At 31.5% G+C, this 25,587-nt stretch overlaps 1 protein-coding gene across 2 annotated transcripts in view; it reads left to right on the forward strand.

The window, feature by feature from the left end:
• The first annotated feature begins 9,299 nt into the window (after positions 1–9,299).
• LOC130798451 (transcription initiation factor TFIID subunit 2) overlaps positions 9,300–25,587 on the forward strand; it is a 37,643-nt gene continuing 21,355 nt past the window's right edge. Inside the window, exons 1-10 of one of the 2 annotated variants that reach the window (XM_057661442.1) lie at positions 9,300–9,628; positions 11,866–12,199; positions 15,158–15,303; positions 15,390–15,456; positions 20,087–20,286; positions 20,498–20,651; positions 22,016–22,100; positions 22,179–22,270; positions 22,891–23,016; positions 23,117–23,170. In XM_057661442.1, the coding sequence (XP_057517425.1) occupies positions 9,504–9,628; positions 11,866–12,199; positions 15,158–15,303; positions 15,390–15,456; positions 20,087–20,286; positions 20,498–20,651; positions 22,016–22,100; positions 22,179–22,270; positions 22,891–23,016; positions 23,117–23,170 (1,383 nt within the window). In that variant the 5' untranslated portion in view covers positions 9,300–9,503. The remainder of the gene's footprint in view (positions 9,629–11,865; positions 12,200–15,157; positions 15,304–15,389; positions 15,457–20,086; positions 20,287–20,497; positions 20,652–22,015; positions 22,101–22,178; positions 22,271–22,890; positions 23,017–23,116; positions 23,171–25,587) is intronic. The other variant, XM_057661441.1, reaches the window with a different exon arrangement.

Raw genomic sequence — 25,587 nt, forward strand, 5'->3', positions numbered from 1 at the left:
TATAAAAATAAAATAGAAGTAATTGTATAGGACAATTTCAATCTTGGAAGTAGTAAATGGCTTAGCTTCCATATGAAATAAAGGAATTAAGTAGGGTAAAATACCTATATTTAAGAATATTACGCATTGGTATACGTTCAAATCGTAGTGTATGTTTGTAATCCCCACATGTGTATAACTTTGTGAATATTGAATATACCAAGAACAAGAAGTAGTCAAGTAGACCCAGAAAACAATGTACGATTATATCAAAAAGAAATGTAAAATTCATTGAGATAATAATAAATTATAATTACTAGTTACACAATATATTGTATTGAATGAGTGACTAATTCTACGCTCTACAATAATCATTTTTCAATAAATTAAATGAAAATAATATTTATAATTCTAAAATTAAAATTAATGATTACACAGATTCTTATTGTAAGATAATTTTAATTTGGATTAAATTGATCAACAAGATTAATTAAGGCATTGAACTGTGAACATACTTAAAATCAGTGTTTAACACATAATTTAATTTTTAAATGTTAAAATTGACATTTTAAAAATTAAAACATTGATTATTTTTATGAATGTAAGCTCCTTTGTAGAACATTTAAAACCTATATGATTCAGATCAGAAAATTAATTTTTAAAAATAAAAGAAGACAGATGTGATATTTAATGATATTGTCTAAGATCCATCATGAGTATTTTTAATAAAAAAAATAAATGGAGTACATCATTGAATAAATTTACCAACAAGCAATAAACATCGATTGAGAAAAAGCGAAAAAATTCGGTATAAATAACAATAATTATAATTGATTTTTCTAACAAAAGCACTAAATTCATTAACAAAAATATACTCAAATATTATTACAAAAAAAAAAAATAAATAACACTCTACAAAATAAAAGCTGATTAATATAACAAAAACCTGAAAAGAATCAATGGTGCAAAGGATTTGGACCGGTAGGAACTAGACGTTTCTCGACGCCGTAAAGCGGATCAATTTCCGGTTCAGACCGGACCGGCACATGCTTGCGGTGGTGACTCTTGAATGGTGTGAAATCAAACAACTGATTATTATTTTTATTATTCTGCAACATTTTTCTGTGGATGTGATGTCTTCTCATATGATGATCAAACCCATAATTCTTATAATTATTGGTATTATTATTACTATATTTACTATAAATAGTATTATAATTTGGTAATAAAAAGAAGAAAAGAGAGATGAAGATGGAAAATATTACTAGTATACAAAGTATTAATTTGAGAGATTTTTTGAAGGCCATAGTAGATAATATTATAATGAAGAAGAGAAAAAGAAAGCATTGAGTATGGTTTTAATGATGATGATGGTGATTAATTATCATCAACATTTAATATGAAATTACACCAAACTTTGTTTAAAAATATTTCTTAGAGGGTGATTATATACATAAATATAGGAAAGAGTTTTCTGTAAAAAGAAAATACTAATCTTCAATAGGTTTTTTTACAGGTCCAGATAAGAGAATCGAATTCAGGATTTTATTGGGAGAATGTGGTGTGCTCCAACTGTAATGAAACCTGATTCTCGAGAACGTGAAATGAGCAATGGGATTATAATGTAAAAGAAGAAGAGAGTAAGAAAATTTATCGTATTGTGCTTCAACTGTGATGAAACCTGATTTTCGAGGAAAGGATTAAGTAAGTTAGAATGTAAGGAAATAAATGAGGAATGGAATTATAATGTGAACGTATGGAAGAAAAGAGTAAGAAAATGTAGGAAGACAAAAGAGTCCAAATAAGCTGTCTTTACGTTCAAGGAATTGTGAAGAAGAAGGCAACAAATTATATTAAAATAAATAAGTAAATAAATAGAAGTAATAATAATAAGTTAATTAAATAAGAATATTAAAATAGAATAAAAAGGGTTTTAAGAGAAGATTGTCAAAGTTGGAATTATAGGAAGAGCTGACTACAGAAAAAGTTGTGCAATAACTATGCATTTTGGGAAGTACAAGTGCCTGAAGTGATGGAGGGGCCATCTTAATCAATGACTATTATATTTGTTGCCCTCTCTTTTAACTCCAAGTCTTAGCTAGCATTATTGTCAATTCATCTATTATTTTTATTTTACTTTATTTTTTAGATATGCTACGTAATGGAGTATTTACTGACGTGTTTCGCAATTGATTGTTGACTGTTGATTTTAGTTGGTTTGTTTGACTAGTTGGAAATATTGACTGTGTTTGTTTGCTTTTTAAGCTACCTGAAAAAATCAGCTGTTTATAGAGATATTTGGTAAGCTTAGGTATTGATTGTTAGTTGTTTATTAGAGAAAAAGTAAATTAATAAGCCAAAAGCCAACAAAAACAGCTAACTAGTAATTTTTTTTTAGTTTAAAATAAAGCTAGCTTTTCTACTGGCTTAAAAGACATTTACTAAATATTTTTTTTTCTGACCAATCATCTACCAAAAGTCAAAAATGAAGCAGAAAGTTAATCAAAAAGTCATTTACCAAAGTATGAGAGAAAAACAATTTGTTAAGTAGGTGGTAAAAATTAAAATATTCGTAACAAATGTTAAATAGAAAACATAATTTAACATTAGGCCGACCCTAAGATTTATTAATAAGAGGGATTATCATTTTAAGTAATATTAATGTTTATTCATATTTTGTAATTCACCTATTTCCTTTGTCATTATCAATTTAATTTGCTAACAAACCCAGAAAAAATACTTTTATGTATAGATTTTTTATTATTAATATAATATAGAAGTAAGTAATACATTTATTACAGCATGGGGATGTATGCAAAGCGGCAAAACCGATTCTTTTTATAAAGGATGTCAAACTCAAGTAGAGTTGTTGATATGTCAAAGCTTAATCTATTGCTGGTTTTCAAGGAGATTTTAGAATATCATTCATCTCCCTTTATATTTTGGGTTACGTTTTAACCACCCTTGACCCAACAACTATGACATAAATTATGAAAGAGGGAGCATTTCCCCTTTTATAATGCTTTCACATTATTTATAATTGGATTCTACGTAAGTTTGCATTAGGTAAAGTTTAGCATGAATTGTCATCCTTTAATATTTTTTATTATTGATTATTGGTGGGCTTATTGTCTCTTATTTTAGCTATTTGTGGTTTAATTGATCATATTTCTTCTGCCCTTTTTTACGAGGGGTACAGATATGGTCGTATGATTTATATGTCATCTATCTTGAACCCTGGCTTTATAAGCGGAATTTACTGGATATGATGGTATAGTGTAATATTGTATGGTCTCTTATTTTAATAAAGCCAAAGATTTTAATTTTTTTTTTGGTTTGTCCAGATTATAATGAATTATAAATTAAATGACTTACTAAATTTTATGCACCTTTTATTTATATGAAATAGTAAATGATATTTATTATTAAGGATCAATAAAAAACAAGATATTTATTATCAGAAATCACTAACATCCGACGACTCCTCCGAATCCTATGTCTCAGGGATTTATTTTATGGCTTTGAAGATATGAGATGTTGTTAATTATTGTGTTATAATTTGCACAATTTTAGGTCACATTTCTGGAAAAAATTAATGTTGATCTACTTGTGGTGGCTTATCTTTTATTAATCCAATATATGAATTATTGACGTCTATTTAATCTAGTATTTTCAAATTTTGAGCATAATGACATCCATGTAAAGGATAGTATGTAGGAAAATTTAGATAGAAAAATAGTAAATTGATTTATTTGGAGAGGAAGATGAGTGAATATGTAAAATGGTTATTCTTATTCATTGCCAAAAATTGATTACATCAATAGATATTAATAGTGATGAGTTTAGTTACAAGTTTACTAAAATAATATTTTTATTTTTTAATTACTTTTTTTAGGAACTTCTATTATATTATCTTAGATAATTTTATTTTTTTAATTCTTTAATTTAGATTTTTTTTATGTTTAATTAAAATTCTAGATTTTTCTAAATTATTTCAACATTGTCTGTTTACAGTTGGAAAAGTTGATTTCAACAAATGGGCTATATGTATACCGTAGAATGTCAAAGAACTTAGAAGCTTTCTGGGCTTCGCATCAAGATGTTGTGGTGTTTTGGCAAATGACTATTAATTGTTTTAATTGACTTGTTTGACTAGTTAGAATATAAGTATTAGGTGTTTTGTTGGTTTTAAAGCTATGTTTTTAATAAATTTAGACATTGACTGTTGCTTATTTATTAGAGAAAAAGTGGGATAAAGACCACTGAAAAAGCTAAGAAAGTAAGCTATTTTTTATTTGGCTTAAAATTCATTTATCAAACATATTTTTTGATTTTTTAACCAACCAAAAAGCGAAAAGCCAAAAATCAATTCAAAAGCCAACCCAAATGCATATAGGCAAATATAAGTGGTTTATTAACGACTCATTTTATTGTCAATATTAAATGATGGAAATGGTTGGAAAATTAATAAGTGTATTTTTTGATAAGTTTAATAGTTATATTTGTTCTACTTCAATCTCATTTTCATTGCAAAATTTATTCTAATGCACCGTTTAGAGAGGTGATTTTAGGTGATAATGAATAATTGTGAATAAAAAAACTTTTTATGAGCAAAGTTACTATCACCATGAGAATAACATACTACATTTTATAAACATTTACACTACAAACTACTCTCATTACTACTATTAGTACCAACGACAAAACCGATAGTAAGACATGCCTTACTTTTGGTTTGGTTGTTGGTATTAGATAGTAGTAATGAGAATGGTTAAATGGTAGCTATATATGTTGGATATACCTTTCATATTATACCTATTGCTATATGAGTGAAATTTAATAAAAATGAAAATTAAGTTGAAAAATAAGACAAAAAATAAATACATAATAAAAATGAGTACTTAAGATGACGAAAGAATAAACTTGTAAATGAGATTTTAAAAAATAAACCATTTCTAAAAAAATTGCAAAATCAATAAAACTTGATGAAAATTAAAATCAACAATGAATATAAATATTAATAATCCACTCCAAAACTTAAAGTGGCCCAAATAGAAAAATACAATAAGAATGTGCAACTTGTAAGCAAAATTTTCCTTCTCCAAATGATCTATTAATATGGTACAAGGATATCATTAAACTCAAATACTCAATAAATCACCTACATAGCCTGCATTGACATCTTGTGTTTTTAGAGTTTGACTTGATTACACTTTTGACTTCTATGAAATTGACAATCCCACATTGCATGTGCCATTTGCACATGCCCATGATAATTTTTATTCATCTTGGGATATATTTTCTCCATTTTTTTAAAATACCACCTTTTCTAAATAACTTATTTAACATTTAATATGTTTAAATATATAATAAAAAATTGTAAAAAAGTTGATGTGAAAAAAATATTCATGAAGCCAAATCAAACAAGATCTAACTTAGCTATATTTTTTCTAATATATTCTAAAAAATTGTAAAATAAAATAGATTGATAAACAGTGTTTATAGCTATTAAAAAACCAAGAAAGCGATAAAGTTGACCTTCCAACATAAAGTTGACCTCCAAAACTTTGCTAATTATGAGTATATTGCTAGTGTTGATGCGTTGACAATTTTCTGATTTTAAAAGCTTACTTAAATTATGAACTAAGAGCAAAAAAGGAAAATTTGACTTACCATCTTCCATTAAGATTTCTAAAAATGATGCTTGATCCCCCCACCACTTCCTAATGTCCTTTCTTCTTCCTCCTCCTTTTTATATTGAGGTTATAGCTTGGAAAAAATATATATTCGACTTTTTACTTAGATGAAAAATTAATAATAATTAGCAGATTTAGAATTTTAGCTATGTAAGAATTTATATGAATAGTTTGTTTGTTGAGTATTTTTAATTTGTGTATTTACTCTATATGTTTAAGTAGCTATAATTAGAGACGAATTCCAAATTTTTAATATAGGGATCACACTAGTTGCTTTATATGCATATACATATTAATATGCATATATAGATTGACTGTTAAATACTTTTAACTTATGTATTATTATACTATGTTTAACTAGTGCTTTTCTTTGGTGTAATTAACCTATTAATCGTTTTTTTTTTTTTTTTTTGTTGGGGCCATGTTACCCTATACCCTTTTTAAGTCTAGTCTTTAACTTTATAATCGTCAAATTAAGATTGTAATTTGTTAGAATTTCATTGAAGCTTTTTTAATTAATATTTTCTTGTTGTTGGAGTAAACATATGAGTTTTCAAGCCTTCTTGAGGTACTAGAGTTAGGAAGTGGGTGCTTATTTTAACAGTTAAGCATCCTTCAATCTTTCGAGAATTAGTAGAGTTTTCCTTCATGATTTACCAATTGGTTAAAGTTCTCAGCTACTTTTCAATGTTAATTTTCATGCTTGTTTAGAGTTAATTTCTTGTACTATTTATGATTTGGGTTCATGTTCATGGTTAGCATGGAATGGTATGCTTAGTTTTCTAATTAGATACTTAGTTGTTGATCTTGCTCAATTAGCCTTAATCTTCTATATTAGTTGCTTAATTAAGCATGGTTAGCTTTTTTCATGTTTGTCTAATGTTTATTTATCGCAAGTTGCTGTAGAGGAAACATAAGCCCCAAAAGATATGTCTAACTGATCACCTGATACCTAATCATAGTTGATGTTGATCTTGCATAATAACGTTGGTGTGTTCTTGATTTTGTGTCCGTAACTTATGGATTGGAGGCCTAGAGGTCTAAAAGCTAGTAGGAACCTTTGTAACTCCTTGAAGATGCATTTAGAGTCTTTTTCGTATATTCTTGAATGTTCTTAAATATGCATGATTGGGAATTTGTGTTGGAATTTGAATGCTGAATTGGAAATTAGGGCGAATTTAAAGTGGAAAAAAACATGACTTTGAATTAAAATAAGCAACTCATACTTATGTTATTACTCGGGTAAACATGTTAAAAAGAATTATATAAATAAAAAGTATCAAGCTACATAAGAAGTATCATTCTCTTTAATTACAACATAGATTGAGGGAAAGAGGTATGCTAAGTGACAATAGAACCCAATATCTTCTCTAAAAAGTGGTATTTACTCTTCAACTAATATACAATCTACTTCTCTACATAGAATTAGACTAAAACTTTATGAACTCCCATTATTTTTTATGAAATTAAAGTTCACATTTAGCATAGCCCAACCATTGAGAGGAAGTTCGTGGTGCCTTTTGATGTTTTCTGTTATTTAGTCAATTTGTCTTTAAAATGGCTTAAATATTTTATTTTTCTTTGAGTTTGTCCAATAGAGAGTTTAATTTTATCTTACAAATTTCTTTTTGTACAAAAACATCAAAGACATAACGATAGTTTCAAGCGGCTTTTTTAAAAAGCTATTTTTTAAAAAAAAATTACCTAAAATAATTCAATTTTTTCATAATTTTCCTACAATAATCCCACCTATTGATTAACAATGAATAATCTCAACTTTATGGGATATTTGCTTAGAGCAAACTTGGATAACTGGATGACCTGCTACAATAATTTTTTTTTAAAAAAGATAAATTAAAATAAATGTCAAAAAAAATTAATGTTAAAATAGGTTAAAATTCTTTTATAATTTTTTATGTAAGTTTTTAAAATTTTTCTCCAACTTTATATTAATTTTCAATTTACTTTTTTTGGTAAATTGCCTACTATAGCAGGTCATTCGGATATTTAAGTTTACTCTAGGCAAATACCCTATAAAATTGAGATTATTCATGATTAATCAATAATTAAAATTATTATAAGAAAATCATTAAAAAGTTGAATTATTTTAAGTAATTTTTCCTTTTATAAATCACATCTTTATTAAAACCCTCAACTTCTCTATGATAAGGATTGAATAATCTTAGTCAATTCCCATAATCTTCTCCTAATATTATGGGATTTATTATGTCAATATTCTGTCAATAATTTCTCCTATATTCTAGCTTTTATAGTACTCTGTTTACATACTTAGATTCTTGTTTCCTTTCTTGTAAATTCATTAGTTGACTTTCTTTACTTGTATTCCTCTATATATACGTTGTTGTACTCAATAAAATAATTATCACTTGTTGAAACCTTTATACTCTAAACCTCTTTTTTAGTGAGAGACCACATCAAATTACTACGAGAGCTAGATTTGACATAGCTTGGGAGAGAGCTTTTTCTTGATCCAAATCGAAGCCTTACAAAAAGAGAGCTTTTCCCTTTTCGCAAAACCAAAACCTTATAAAAACAAAAACACAAAACCCCACTCGTCAACATAATGTCAAAAACCCTTCTGAGTCTTGCAGACAAAATTTTTGTCTCAAATAACAATTAGTGAATGTTGAGTGTAGAAGGTGAAATAAAGAAGATCGAAAGAAGGTTACAAGTCATTTGTCATCAGCAAAATGACGTGAAACACTAAAATAATCGTTAAAATGGAACAAGGTTGGAGTTTTTTTTGCTAACCAATAACCATAATCATATGCCTCAGATAGTTACTATTTTAATATCGATCAGTTTACATAGAAAATCACCAATAGAATAAGTTTTTATTTATTGACAAAGAGAATATTTATTTGTGACAATAAGTGTTTTACCCAAAATCTACTATTATTATCATAACAATTTCATATGCTTAAAAAAACTTCCGACTATCTATTATGTTGTGAGCTTATTTCAATGTGAAATTTTAAACACTTTAGCAAATTCTACATGTTAAATTGTTAACACTTACCTTTCGACTTTTCCACAAACAATTTTTATTTTTCCACATAATAACATTTGTTTTTCCACAAACAATTGTTAATGCCTATATAATGTTTTTTTGACACAAAAGACCACTTAAACTTAACAATGTCTAATATCTATTTAAATGGATAAGTTAACTTTATAATTTCACAATTTCTTGTGATCATTTAACATTTTCTGATAAAAAAAAAAATCATATTTCTACTTATCACTCTATTTGTATTTTGTATAAATTTCATGTTGTGTTGTACTTCATTCGAATTTTAATAGTTGCTATATTTCTGTTTTTTATGCTATTCAATATACAATTTTAATCTTTAATAGCTTTAATTCTATATGATAAAAATTTCTAAAAAGTTCATGCATAAAGACGAATCATACAAGATCCCACTTAATTATGTTTTATATTATACATAGAAAAAATATATGTCTAATAAGATCACTTAATAAACAGTAATTAATAACTATTAAAATCCCACGAAATATAATGTTAATTTAATAAAACTTTTTCTACCATGTCAAAATAAGGTAGAATTTTGACTTTTTTTTTTTTTTGACAAAACAAAGTGTACTCTCACCATCATCCATAATGCTCCAAGTTCTCAACGTCCAAGCCTTCAACTATTTTGTTACTCTTCATCTGTAAACGAATCGTACCTTGTTTCTCCCTCTCCCCACACAAGACAAGATCCCTTCCTATTGTATATTGCAGCGTTTCTTCCCCCTTTCTCCGCATCGATTCCGTCCTAAACGCACACTAGAGCGAGAGATTTAATGGCGAAGCCTCGTAAGCCATCGAAGAATGAAGTTTCCAAGTCTGATACCTCTTCCGTTGAAGCCATAGTTCTTCATCAAAAGCTTTGTCTTTCTATCGACCTCGATAAGCATCGAATTTATGGGTTTGTCTTGTTTTTTCACTTTCTCAATCATGATTTAAGTGTTTTGAGATGTTTAAACCCTAGTTTCTATATATCCATTTTTTAATTAGTGAAATATCAGATATATGAAGCTCGTTTTAAGGTAATTAATTGTATGAGAAGGAATTCAAGTGTTTAATTCACTTTATTGAGCAATTGTTTTTGTTGTAAATGTTAAATAGGAGTAAATTTTTGTAAGATTATATTTGGTGTTCTTTACGATGTTTTTATTGATTAATAAGCTTTGGATGATGAATTCCTTGATGTTGATTAGTTTTGTTTCTGTATGCATGAAATTAGGTTAGTTTTGGTTTTGTATTGGTACGTCTTGTTAGGAGTGTCATACCAGTGTGCTCAGCCTCAATTGAAGTAATGGTGTGAATATCGGAAATTGTATATGTTGGGGAGTTAGCAACAAGATCATAAATGCAAAATTCATAATTGATAACTTGAGATTACAATCCCTAATTGGATTGGAAATATTCATCAAGAACTTTATGATAGACGAAAAACCGAAACTTATACTTCTATATAGGGAACTTCTATGTCTTTTGTTAAGCTTTATTTCCCCACTTGATGTTAGAGATGAAACTGAAACAAGCACAAGAGATAGAAAGTTATACTTACTCAAACCCTAGCACTAGGAAAGAGTTCAAATACAACAACATTCCATTACCAAAGTGCCATTAAGTGACACTCACCACACGGGGTTTAGGGGTGGAATGCGCGCAACTTTACCCTTATTACTGATAGAAAAGAGTTTGTTTTCAGTTGACCCTTATTAGTAGCAAACCTCATATGCAACTCTACAATAAATAAGAAGTGCATATGGTTTTGATTAGCCATTTTAATGTAGTTCATTATGATTTGAAATCAAATAACTATATATCTTTAGCGTCATTGAATAGGGATAACTAGAAAAGAGTTCAAATGAATGAATCAATTGATGAAAAAACGACAAAAAATTGAACTCAATTGTCGTTTGTATGGGCATAAAGAAAACTTTTGTTTTCAGAAATTTGTTAGAGTAATTGATTTTTGCATTTGATTAAGTTTATATAGCATAAATAAATGGGAAAAAATAACTTCCCAATTTCGCTAATGACGACACTATGGGTATCAACTACCCACTTACGTATGCAAAGACACATAACCACAAAACTGCAACAAAACAAAGCTGGGCAGAACTGAGCACTCAACGAATTGTCAAGGTCAAGATCGATGGCTTGTCGAGCCTTCAAATGCTTGTCATTAACTTTCTTTGTTGCTTTTTTGTATAGCCTCAACAACCAATTAATATATACCTCAACTGCTTGTGAACCCTCGTTTTGCGGCACTACTAAACCAAGTAGCTTCATGATCTTCCATGGTTTAATATTTACGCACTCCTATCCCCAACTTTCTACACACGAAGTTAGCTCATCTTTTAAGGAAACCAGTTTCAGAATGCTCTGAATTCTTAATAGCATAATTTATTGCTTGTTTGTTTGATTGAGTACAACTTTGGTGGAAATATACAATAAAAAATTGATTTTTATTTGTTTGTTTGGTGGAAAAGATGGTTCAAAAGTTGAATTGGTTTATGGAAGAGCCCTAGGATTTGGGAATTAAAGTGGGAACGCAGAGGGCGGGTGTGGGCAGTGGGAAATATCGAAGGAAATTTTGTTTTCTCGGCATGTTGGAGGCAAATGATTTACATTAGGGTGGATTGTGAATTCTATTAATTTTAATTACTCTTCCTTTCTAAGATCTACTCCTAACCAATGAATCTAAAAGGGGAAAAGAGCTTTTGGTAACATATTTCTCCCAAAACAAATGATTTTACTCTTACTCCTTGTATCTGGAACAAGTGATTTTACTGTTTTTCAGTGTACTTTTGAAGGGTTTTTTTGAACATTTTTTTGGTGCAAATACATCTGGTATATCCTACAATAATACTGTTTTGCAAGTGCAGTAAAATAGTTTTGTTAAATCATTTTGAGTCATAACATGCATTTTTACATTTTTACTGATTTTTATGATTGTGGAAGACGTTAGTCACATTAAGTCTTACATTGTACGACTTTCACATTTAGCTTTTTTGTTGTAAATAGCTCTATTTATGCTAGTTTTTATTTTAAAATGGATGGAATTTTATTTGGTCTGTTCAAGATACATCCAATTTTGACTGCCTTGAGTTGTTTTTTTCTGACATCTTTTTGGCTCTTTGAATTGTTTAGTTACACTGAGCTGGAGATTGCTGCCCCTGACAGTGGAGTTATTGGCCTGCATGCTGAAAATCTGGAGATTGAGAGAGTTTTTGTGGATGGGGAGCCAGCAGAGTTTTATGATTTCCCTCATTATCAACCTGTTGAAATTGAGAACAGGTGGTGTTCTGTTTCATCTGTGAGTTCTGCTGCAGATGCTGCGGGTGTGACTTACATATCAGCTTTGGAAAGAGAATTAGTTCCAAATCTGCTGATTCTTTGCCGTAAGCCATTTGACAATGGGAATCAACAAGAAGCACAACTGAATCTTGAAAATGGGGGGCAATCAGATGAAGAAGTGAAAAAGGTTACTTTATATGTTGTACCTTTGACAAGTTCTTTTCTGCATGTACTATATTTAGTTGTTTGTTTGGTAATTGGTTTGGTAGAAACTTCACAAATAGAGATTTCTTGTAAAAAGCAAAAGGAACTTAACCCAAACATGAGGCTGCAACATAGAAAATAATTGCGTTTGTCGTCGCGATTGTGGTGACTGTCGCGATGTCACGGACGTGGTACCTTGCGGTGTTATGACTTGTTTCGCGAACATCGCGATGTGAATTATTAACTTGAAAGATTTATTTTAGAATATATATTTAGATTAAAGCTTATAATATACCTTTTAGAAGCTCATACACTTGTAAAAGAACATAATAAAGGCTAATATGTTAGAAAAACAACTTATAATGGTTGTTTCTCTATTATTTTAATTCACAAGTTTCGTAACGAGGTTTTACAGATCGGTAAGCTCAAACTACTTTACAGAACATTCATTATGTAGCTGAACGGTCTCACTTTTATTCTAGGGGAGCCTTTGGCTGCTTAACATTGGCATAATAAAAATGAATTGTCACTGGTAACCGTCATCATCGTCATCACCGTCATTATGATCTGTGTTCCACTTTGCTGTTTTGCAATCCCTGCTACTCTACTGTCTTGCTTAATCTATAGTGTTTTACAGATTATGAGTATTTTAACTACGTAAAACTAGAATAATGACCTTACATTGTGTTATATTCAACTTCTATCTTTTTTTTTTGCATTGTAGTTTTGCCAAAAACCAACTTACCAGGATTATATGCTTGTCATATGTAGTTATTACTTGAGTATTATTTAATAATGATATTTACAAAGCGAGGCTCTAGGGTTTCCACCACAATCAAGGACACATGTAAATTATGGACTATAAAACCGCGATACTGTCGTCCTACCTACTAAGAAATGCACCATTAGCATGAACACAAAGGCAGGCCAGATATTTTCTTGGAATTTCTTATGTTTAGTTTTTCGTCAAATTTCTTATAAAACTTGTTATAGGCAATATCTTCCACAAAGCATTATATGCTGTATGCATCCTAAACTTTCATGCCAACTAATAAATCTAGATGGCATTGGGTTGTCTCTTCTCATTCGAATAACTTTATTGATATGTAATTATCAATATCCTGCTTCCGCTTGACATAAGATGTCAGCCTCTTATTCAGCCTCCTAGCTTTGGTCTCCACTTTTTGAAACAAGTTCCTTTTACAAAATTCCAACAAAAACATATCAATTAGAATAAAAATAAGCAAAGTTCAGCAAAATATGTCAATTAAGAAAAAAAAAAAGAGAAATTCAGAAAAATAAATTGAAGTTGAGCAATAATAAGTTAAGTTGAACAAAAATGTAAGTTAAGTTGAGAAAAAGTAAACTGAAGAAAAGATAGGAAATGAAAGCTTATTGTCTTGCTTTGGTCTGAGCTCATATATATGGTACCTTCCCTTTTGAAGATCAGGAAATCATGCAGGTTCTTTTTAATATAATAATGATCAAGATTATGTTAGATACTAGTAGCTAAGTTTTGAATTTTTTGGTTTTGCTTGTTGCTGGTTTTCGGATTCTAGGGTCTTATATGTGTTTTGAGCTCTAGCGGGGGCTCCCATTGTACTCTTTTGCGGTCTATACATCAATTTTTCCAAAAGGCTCATCCATGTGTGCTTTTGCTAGTCATGTGGCACACAAAGTTCATCCATGTTGGTCTGGTTGGTGGCACATGAAACATGATTGGTTTATATTGGGATATAAATTTTCTAAAACAATTTTTGAACACATCTAATAAAGACTTTCTTTTGTTTTGTTTTTCTATTGAAGTCTCTCTCTCTCCCCCCTTTTTAGAAATCCAATAGGCGATTATTTTATTTGGCCATTTAGGTGTTAGAATCTGCCTAATCTTTCCATGTTTGGGCATTATATTTACGCTTTCTAGCTGTCAAGGTCATACTTTGGCTCAACCTGTTCACTTACACGTGCCTTGTGTTTAGATTCTTGATCACTTATGATTCACAAATTTACTGTTAACTCGAAGATAAGGTTCAGTTGAAAATATGCTCTTTTGTTGGGGTATAATATGGAACTCAACTTCAAATCCAATTGCCCCTTTATATTAGCACTGGAGTTGTAAAGTCTCCATGCGTCAGGCCCTTATGTTAATCAAATTTATTTCCGTTCTTTCCAAATGTTGCCTGGTACAAGGGTCTCTCATTACGAATAGAACCATGTTTGTCCCTGACTCCCTACTAGACAATCTAAGCTGTGATAGGTGGTAGGTGTGTGTTCTTGTTGCCAATAGGTAAGGGTCTGGCGCATGGTAAGAAACTAAGAGCTTTAGTTGATTTGCAATTAGTTTCATCTGATGGATTTTTATGAAGTTCCTTAGTGTTAATCTCTATGGGATGTTGGTTTCTGTTTACAAGTTTGATGCACTGTCAACCTCTGGATGGAGAGTTCCATCGCAAAATAGTTGAGTGAATGTAAGCTTGGTGTATGAGAATTGTGATCATGTTGAGTTGCTCCTATTGGACTATTTTGTGTTCGATTTATATAACAATATTACATTACCCCAATGCCATTAAGTGACTCCCATGTAGGTTTCCACCTAGGCCGGGTTTGTGGGTCAATGTATGCAATCTTACCCTTGTAATAATGTAGAGGATGTTTCTTATTCACCATTGATAACAAATATCAACCTTACACAAAAAGAAGTGCACATGATTTGACTCATGTTATAATTCGAAACCAAAAATTTTTTTTTTTGGCTCCATTTAACATTCGAATAACTTAAAACATCTTCTTGTAGAAAAGTTAGTTGTTTATTAGTTTCAAACTCATTTACTGTTATTCTTATTTTAAATTTAATGTTTTTTAGTCTTAGTTTATCTGTAATGTTGCAAGATGCTGTATAATGTGTGCATCTTTGATTTCTCATGTAGGTTAATGTTGGGTGCAGAATGTGAAATTGATTAGAATTGACTATTTGGTGGAGAAAGCAGAGGCTGGAGTGCACTTTGATGATGATGTATTGCATACCAATAATCAGATCAGACGCGCCCACTGCTGGTTTCCATGTATGGATGATAGTTTACAGCGCTGCTGGTAAGTGTTTGAATCAGTTTGCTTGCAGATTGATCTTTCAGTTTACAGAAGTTGATAAGTTTATTTCTTCCATGTTCTTGCCGCAGCTATGATCTAGAATTTACTGTTCCTCATAACTTTGTAGCTGTCAGCAATGGAAAGCTAATTTATCAGGTATCTTCCAAAACCTTTTTTCGCTTCTTTTATGCGTTCCGCATTTTTGCATGGTTAATGTTGATGTGATGACCATTGTTCTCGAGTCTTATATACTGATGTTCCGCATTTTTTCATTTTGAGTCTTGAACGTTGTTATCTTTGGCATATTTTTGCTAAGTTAATTTATGTTTGTTCAGTTAAGCTTAGCCTTAAGTGTTCTTGTATAGGCATCAAAGTTTATCCTATTCACAGAGCCTCAAATGAAATAAGTAGTTAAATGTTTTTTCATATGGAATTTTACTTATGAGAGCTGAATGCATGCTTAAAATTATAAGAACATTAAAGATTAGTGTGTTATGAGCTGAATTATTTGTTTTAGAAGAATTTTTCAATGTCATTTACTTTGAATTGTTTGTGATCTTTTGGGATTAAGGCTTTGACGTTGTTATTGTTGTTGTTGTTTGCTTTGAGTTGGAAGTATTTACTGTGGGCTTGTTTTAAAAAACTATTCTAGAATTGAGACGAAAATGAAGAATCATAGGCTTCTTTTTCTTGCTTTGTGTTGTGTAAATCACTTCAATGAATAATCGTAGTTGGTGTAATGAAAATTCTTTGCTAACTTGCTATAGCAGCTAAAGAATATTTCTAACATTGGAAATCTATAAATAGTTGAGTGGGTTGCCATCACTCTATCTGCTTCTATCCACTTGTTGACGTTCTAAAGCTACTTATTGTGTTCTTATCGTGTCTTGGTAAAAGATTAAAAGAAAAGGTGTTTTCGTGCTGAAAGCCCAAAAGTTTGTTTTAGAGTTAAGAAGATGCTAAGCCTCAAAATAGATTCATCTCTTTTTGATCAGGGTTCTCATAGTTAGTTTTAGCCACCAAAAAGTGTTTTGGTGTTCTGCATAGCTTTTTCTTTTATGAAATGGTTATTTGAAATTGTTCGTTGTCTTTTTGTATGAAAAATTTAGTTACAATTAAATTTTTTTAAAAAATAGTGAGTTAAGACATTCGCCTTTTGTTTATTATTTTTCTTTGATTAATCACTTCCTATATCTCCAAATATGTTCACACCTTGGCATCATTTTTTAGTACACCACCAAGGATTTGGTGTACACTTGTAACACATATTACTCAAACACGAAACATGTAACCATCATATGCCTCTCAACATGGACACACATACTATGTCTATGTTGGACTCGATTGTGTGGAAGCACAATCTCACGACCATTTTATTATATTTATTTTAGTATCGTAGTGTATATTTAAATGTAAACCAAGTATTAGGAATCTTTAGGCTCCCTTCCAAGTTTCAAAAGCAATGCGTTCCAATTTCCATTACTATAACGCCTTTAAGTGCCTACAACATAGGTGAGGCTTGGGGGTTAGATCTAAGCATTTTTACCTTTGTTAGTGATAACATAAAGGTTGTTTACTAGTACCTAACATCATTTTACAATTTCTCTTTTACATCATTAAATATTTTTTCTCTCATAATTCCCTTGTTTGGAAGAATTACACAATAATCACTACCTTAGATGAAATAGAGAATTGATACGAAGAATACAATAATCGGAACTAGAGGGAACTTTGAAGAAAATGAAGCTAAAGTAAGTGGTTGGGCTAGATGGTATACCTATTGAGGTATAGAGATGCCTAGGGGCGATTTGAATAGCTTGGCTAACTGATATTTTCAATAAGATTCGAACGACAAATAAGATGTCCAATGACTAGAGAAGAAGTAATCTAGTGCCTATTTGCAAGAACAAATGAGATGTCCAAAATCGCTCCAACTATCGAGGAATAAAGCTCGTTTTACCATACTATGAATTTATGGGAAAGAGGGATAGAGATATGTATGAGGAGATGATTCATGCTAGAAACTCCATTTGGATTAATGTCAGAGAGATAACAATGGAAACAATTCATCTTATAAGACAAATGATGGAGTTCTATAGGGCAAGAAAAATAGACTTACACGTGATTTTAAGACTTGGAAAAAGCATATGACAAGATACTTAGAGAAGTACTTTGACGAGCAATGATAAGAAGGGTATTATTTAATATAGTGCAAGATATGTATTGAGAAGTAAAGACAAATGTTAGGACATGTGGAGGGGCAACAAAAGATTTACCAATCACAATTGCCCTACATTCTTGGCCCTAAACCCTTTTCTTTTTGGTGTAGTTCTTGATGAGATAACTTGATCGATAAAAGGAGACATTTCTTGGTGCATGTTGTTTGCCGATGATATATTTTTGGTAGATGAAACCAAGGAGGTAAATGTCAAATTAGAAGGATGGAGACATGACTTCGAGTCTTAAGGTATTAAATTAAGTAAACTAAGACATAGTACATGACACAAAAAAGATAGGCACTATAAAGCTTAAAGAGAAAGAAATCACTCCAAATGAATGTTTCAGAATCTTTAGCTCCATATTTCATGGATAATGGAGACATCCAACAAGATGTGACCCATATAATTAAGTGTGAGTGGAAAAAATGGAAAGTGGCCACGGGAATATTACGTGATCAATGTGTGCCCTTAAAGCTAAAGGACAAGTTTTATCAAATGATGGTTAGACCAACACTACTATATAGATTAGAATAGAATGTGGACTTTTAGAAAGGATCTTAGTAGGAAGATGAGAGTAGCATAAATGCATGAATGCTTCGGTGGATGAGTGGGCATATGATATGACCCATGTTCCTCCTCCCCTCTTGCATTATACCTATAGCCGGAGAAATGAGAAGAGTAATAAGTAAGGGTAGTTTGCTCTGTGTATGTTTGATTGTTTTGGTTGGTTTTGAATAGTTTCCTTATTTTTATACGGGGGAGATGTGCTTTGTTAGGGGAGTGTAGAATAAAGAAATTAGTCTTGTTGAGGAGTTTGGAAGCTATTTATCAATTTTCAATAATAATACCATTTTTTACTTCTTTTTGGTTTTATAATTCTTTTTCTACATAATAGTTCAATTATATTGTTTGGTATCAGATTTAGGTATGGCCCCCACACAATCAACCCGTTCGTATACACTTGAGGGAAATCCAAAAACTTTGGGCTTCTTTACCGATTTAGATACATAATGTGTCAAGATATCTTGAAGAAAAAATGAATGACACAATGAATTTAATTCAGGAAACCCAGTTAAAGATGGTAGAGAAGTGTGAACAACTTACAATGTAACAGAAACAAATTATTGAAGATCAGGCAAAGGTAAGGATTGATTCAAAGAAGAAATTAGTGAGCCTTAATTAACCAAGAAATCTATTTCTATTATTGATGGGGTAAAGTATTCGAGATTCTTGGGTAATGAATCAATTAATGGGGACATGGAGAGGTTTTCATGTCCTATGATAGGATGGTTTGGACGCTTCACGTGAGGGTTTCTTTTCTAGAAGGGATTGAAAGGGAAATGGCGACTGCATGGGTTTTATTTGGAGAATTAAGAGGCTGGAGATTTTGGTGTTCCCCAGGGAAAATCCCGACGACTAGATTCTTAGGGCCAAAAGGTATTTTGCTTTTCAGTAGTTGACTAATGCTTTGGATTGTGCAATAGCGGCATTAGATGATGATGCTTTGATATGGTTCCAATAGGAAAAACGCTGATCCCTGATTACCTGATGGGAGAATCTTAAGCGACTTGCTAAAGTATTTTAGAGTTATTCACGAAGGATCTTTATGTGAGCAGTAGTTGTGGTTGGCGGTGGTGCAAACGGTTTAGTGGAGGAATATGAGAGACAATTTGGTTCTATATTTCTTTTCCTACAAAATTGTTTAGTTATATCGGCATACCTTGAGGGATAAAATTCCAAAAGAAGATATAAGCAAGGGTTTAGAAGTTGTAAATATTAAAAAAAAGATGAAATATAATCGTTTAAGATGGTTTGAACATATGCAAATACTTGGTATTAGCAAACTTGTATGGAAGATAGAAAGTTGGAGCTCAGGAGATTTACAAAGAGGGAGAGGAAGAGTAAAGATCACTTAGATTAAATGAATGGGAAATGACATGAAGGATTTAGAATTACAAATGAAGATGATAAGAAATCAGAATGAATGGAGATGTAGAATCCATGTAACTATCATTGGAAGTAAATTATTTGTTTATATAGCCGATTTCAATCTTTTGGGATTAAGGCTCTAGTATTGTTGTTGTTGTTGTCATAATTGCCGTGTTTATTATCTAAGTTCTACTTTTTTACCCTTTAACATTTTGTTTGATTGTTTTTTCTAATAACTAGTGAGTATTGTGTCCTGAAATAACATGTTCTTATTAGGACAGCTAAGGAAGAGGTTTGATGAAATAGAAACTTATTGTGTTTGACTGTTTGTTTCTTTTATGATGCCTGTTTTTTTTTTTTTTTTTTTTTTTTTTTGAGACGTGTCCTGAAGTTTGTTCAAAATTCATAGCGAACAAGCTACTGTTTACAGAATTACAGATCTTTTAAATTCCATGCATGCCCAAGAAGATATTTCAATTGGTTGATCCTCCAAGAGAAATATGTTCTGTTCTTTTGCTGTTGGCTACCATTTGAGTTGAACTTTGGACTACATTTGCATGTCTAATAGAGTTTCTTTAAAATTTTAGTTCTTGATGTTATTTCCTGATTTTTAATTGGTACTAGTTGTTTGGCATTAGGTTTTGAGCAAGGATGATCCCCCCCGCAAAACTTTTGTGTATAAATTGGATGTTCCAATATCTGCACGATGGATATCTTTGGCAATAGCACCATTTCAGATCCTTCCAGACTATCATAATACCCATCTATCGCACATGTGTTTACCGGGAAATGTATCGAAACTTCAAAATACCGTGGGTTTTTTCCATAGTGCATTCAGGTTAGTCTCACTATGCCAGTAAAAAGTTATATTTGATTTTGAAATTACAGTTAAGTCAAGCTTACTAGTCTGACTAATTTGTGATTTTTGTCTTATTTCCCTAGTGGTGAATATAGCTTACGTCAATAAGCACCCTATGTGTTTCTTTCAGTTCCTTTGATGAAGTTTTTTTTTTTTTTAATTTTTTTTTAATTTTTCTCTCTTTTGTCAGACATTATGAAGTTTACCTTAGATCTCTATTTCCGTTTGGGTCGTACAAGCAAGTATTTATAGCTCCTGAGATGGTGATATCTTCGGTGACTTTGGGGGCTTCCATGAGTGTCTTCAGTTCTCAAGTCCTTTTCGATCAGAAGGTTATAGATCAGGTCAGCAACCTTACTCCCGTCCCCTTCGATGGTTTAGATATTTTCTCCCCTCTTTTGTGTTTATATTAGACGAAATTTTTGTTTATCATTGTCCATGGTTTTCCAAACCTGATATGTACATTTAGTTAATTGTAGGTGCAGTGTTTTTTATAAATATCATTTTGTATTAATGTAAGCAAATCATTTTTTTTAAAAAAAAGAGCCTTCTTTTTATTCCTTTAATCTTTTGTGTTGACGTTAAATTTACGTGTTTATAATTTTGAGCCATGATATCCATTGTAAAAAACATGTTTATTCATTGGTAGTTTCCCTTTGTTTTTATTGTACTTTAACAATTTTATTTTGTGGTCTCCAACTCTTCAACGCACATCTTTGACCAACAATTTTTTGATGAAAAATCATGGAAATCTAATATTTTTACATGCTGTGATAAATCACACATCGTCTGAAGCTAAATTCATTATCAAAGAATTGTAGAAATTCAGATTTAGGCCATACTTGGATTGGGAGTGAGTTTTTATGGATGAAATAATTGTCAAACTATAAAAAAGGTTATTAGAGTATAAATTTACTTTAATGGGATGGAATGGGATGAAAGGGACATATTTCCCTCCTTCTCCGTCAAACTAAGGTTGATAGTCTCCTCTTTCCTTCGTCCTCCTCATACCATTGTATTCGCTTTCCATTCAAATCCACCTCTACATCTTTATTTCCATATTTTGACCTTTATTTTTCCCATAAAATTTATGCACTATAAAAGAACACTTGGGATTCTAACCACTTTTAAGTATTTAAAATGTTTTATATCTTTGCAAATAGTTAGATAAGATAAGAAACTATAGATATTTCTAATGACGGATCTTGAACATATTTTATAGGGAGACCACATAATGTAAAACCAAATGATTAAAACATATTTTAGGGGGATATGTAAAAATTTTAACCGTTTTACAAAAAATGACCAGGCCAAGCCAAAGCCAAGGTCTACTACTATGTATTTTAGTTCTTAACTTATATCCATTCTTTGAAAGTTTGAACTCAGTGAAGAAGTGGGATTTTTTCGATTTTAATCCGTGTTAAAATGGCCACATACCTTAACATTTTTCTTTAGTTATATTTTCATTTCTTATGATAGTTGGGTGGTTGATGTGATTATTCATTTTTAGATATGATCAAGATTCAAATGAAATTCTATTTTTATTTCCCTTGGTTTTATATTTCTATTCGTGTTAGACGGAATCCCTACATTAGATATTGTTGTGCTGTATATTAATCTTGTTTGGAATTCGCTTCTACATAATTCGTGAATGGTTTTGTTTAGCTTTTTCTCCTGTTATCTTAATGGGTTAGATTTTACCATGTAGACCATAGACACAAGGATTAAGCTTGCTTATGCTCTTGCACGTCAGTGGTTTGGTATCTATGTTACTCCTGAAACACCAAATGATGGTAAGTAGCTGCTGTAAAGTTTTAAATTGGTTTAAGTGGGTTCAAATTTGTGCTTGAACTCTTTTGCTGTGTTGGCAGAGTGGTTGGTTGAGGGTCTTGCTGGTTTCCTGACTGATACATACATCAAAGAATATTTGGGGAATAATGAGGCGCGCTACAGACGCTATAAGGTTTGGGATTATGCGAACTTCTTATATATATATAAATGTGTGTGTGTGTGTTGTTTTAAAGTTTTCTTAGATCTTGTATTTGGAATTTTGTTGGTCTCTTTATTATTGTGTGGTGGAGTTACTTGAAGTTGACCAGGTGGTATTTGATGTCAAAATTTAACACTTGTCATACATGGCATATTCCTAGGGTCATATATAATGTAAAAGAATAGAAGTTGTTAGAGTTGTATTTTTAGGGTGTTATGTTAGTAGTCTTTTATTAGCTTGTATTCTTGTTTGTATTTCTGATCCCATCTCTTATAAATAGAGGGGAGTATGGGATGTTTAGAGGATAGGAAATATCTAGAGAGAGAAGTGGAAACACTTAGGAGTGTTTGGGAGACTCAAACGTCCCATACTTAGGAGTGTTTGGGAGACTCGAACGTCCCATAGTATTGTTCTTGAATTCATTAATAAAGATTGTTTTGATTACCATCTTGGCTGATCTGTCACAACACTCTTCTGAAACATTGGTGATTTCAAATCAGTTCAGCATTCAGTTGATTCATCTGTCTAGTTTTCTTAATATTGAAGATAGAACTGTTTTTGATGTGTAATTGAGCTATTTCTGATGTATACAGGCAAATTGTTCTGTTTGCAAGGCTGATGATAGCGGCGCAACAACTTTGAGCCCTTCTGGCTCTTTAAAAGATCTGTATGGTACACAGTCAGTTGGTCTTTATGGTAGAATTCGTTCTTGGAAGTCTGTAAGTGATCTGGGTAGTTAATACCTGATAAGATTGAACCTAGAGAGTGATCTTTCATTGCTTCCATAGCATGCATTCTAATGTTTCTTTTTTTCTATAGGTGGCTATTCTTCAAATGTTGGAAAAGCAGATGGGTCCAGATTTGTTCAAAGGGGTAAGACACTATTAAAATATTTTTCTTTTCTTATCTTTTGCAGTAGTATGGCAAATTTTTGGGTTGTATATTGACTGTTGAATGATATATTCATGCTCTTTCTTGGCTTGTTATGTAACATATATCAATCTATTTCATGTTTGCATATGTTTGTTTCATGAACCCTTAGTGACATTTTCTACTACTTCTGCCTTGATAATTGTCCTTTGTGGGAAATATATATATGAAGTGACACCATAAATTGCTTTTACTGGTGATAAATTTTTGATGGTACCTTCCCACTATTGCCATATTAGCACCATACAAGAGCGGTTAATTAGGCTGGGCCGTTATAAAATTTTAAATGGATTGGACACTTAAAGCCGGTTAAGTTTAAAATTGACCCGCCCGACCCATTTAAAAAGTTCATTTTATGATCTGTTAGTCCGATTTTGTAGATCCCCCTATATATATATATATACACACACACATATATATATATATATATATATATATATATATATATAATGTCATATCCATGTTTTGAGTGAGATGCGCCTCTTCGCGGACTTGACTAGGGATAGGAATAGGTGGAGACGCCAAATCCATGTTTTGGACTACTAATAGGTTCTTTAGTCGCCTTCTTGCCCCAGTGTAGAGTTCATTTCTTGCTCTTTTTTTTGTTGTTAGGTTTTTGTTTTTTTACCTACTCATTTATTCATATACTGTTCTCAGTATTATTTTTATTTTTATTTTTTTTATTTTTTTGTTGTGTTTTTGTTTTTGGTTCCTTTATCAATAGTTTTTAATCTTTAGATAACATTGTCAGTCGTCACTCATTTCCTCTTATGCGGGGCTCTTTCTTTCTGGGAGTAAAATAGACCACTTTCCTCTAGTCCTACCTTTAAGAGAGTACGGGTATAGATTGTTCGTCACCTTCCCTCACCTAGACCCTGCCTTTGTGCAGGATAATGGGTACGATGATGATGAATATGTCATATAAAGAAAACATGAGAATATTGTTATGGAAATCAAGCTCAATAATGACCCGAACCGACCAAGACCCAACCCGTTAAAAATGTGACCCGGTCCTTGACCGGTTGGGTCGACATGCCCCTTGATGGGTTATGTCGACCTGCCCCAATGAACGCCTCTACGTCAGACCGCTCATCTAAACCATTGTTTTCAAGAGTACGTGATGTATAGACGTATAGTAAGGTTTTGTGGTTTTCACAAGGAAGAAATGAGATTTATAGATGGCACCTTCCTATGATTGCCATATCAGCACCAGGTTGCGCCTCATATGAACCAATGTAAGCAAGAGAGCATGAAGGAGAGTAAGGGTTGGCTGCTTAGTAGGATAAACGGGCCTAAAACTTGGAACATGAAGGTTCTTTTGGAGTGAAAGTGGAAACTTTTTTTTTGAAGTTTAATCAAACAACGCTAATGTAGAATTGAAGATGTCAAATTTTAGTCCTTCATTCACTTTATTAGATGCCATTTACCTTTTGTTGGTCTTTACTTATACATTCTCTAATCTCAAAGACTAGAACATGTGAGAGCTCTTTATTTGATTTCAGTATATATATTCAGGTCAGGTGTGTGCTAGATTTTGCCCATGTTTTGCAAACAGATAACTGCTTCACTTGTCTACTCCCACATACTATTAGGAATTAAAAGCTAACAAATTTAACACCATATAGAAGCATTTTTGGTTGGGTTTTAGCATGAGCAAGGTTTATTTTTTATTGTTTTCTATGTAGTTTTTGCCATGAACAACTAGGCTGCACCAATTTCTTATTCTAAGCAACAAGTTGTTAGGTAAACTTTGAATCTAATCCATATTGTCTAGAAGTTGGCTTGAGCCACGCCAACGCAATTGGTGTATCGTCTTAGTCGAATTGCAATAGTTTCCAAATGTACTGAACTCATCATCTGCATTGTATAGGTGTAAAAATCTGTGCCTATGCCACTACAAGGGATATCTTATAGTTAACGTCTTTGGTGGTAGAGTACATCACCGTTGGTAGTAGAGTTTGGTTTTATTAGTGGGTCAGTAGCTCGGCAGGTTTGTTAATAGATTTACCTAAAGACGGTCAATAATGGATTATGAAGAGTCGGTTTATATGAAGTGTCAATAAAGGATTTATGTCTTAAGTAAATATTATATTGAATGAAGTATGGAAGTATAGTGATCTTTAACTAGAAAATAATTAAAACCTTTCTTTTTTTACTGCCCCGTAAAATTTTATTGGTTGTGTAGTTAAAAAAATTTGGGTTGAACGAACAGTTGGTGGATGTTGTCCACCAGACTACCGAGTACCGACAAACAATTGGTGGGTTGAACAAATAATTATATATGAACTTTGATCATAAAGATCGCACCTATGAATCAGAGTTGATCGTAATTTTGATTTTTAATTTGAAGGCATGTTTAG

The sequence above is a fragment of the Amaranthus tricolor genome, chromosome 13, assembly GCF_026212465.1.
Source record: "Amaranthus tricolor cultivar Red isolate AtriRed21 chromosome 13, ASM2621246v1, whole genome shotgun sequence".
In the NCBI taxonomy this organism is placed as follows: domain Eukaryota; kingdom Viridiplantae; phylum Streptophyta; class Magnoliopsida; order Caryophyllales; family Amaranthaceae; genus Amaranthus; species Amaranthus tricolor.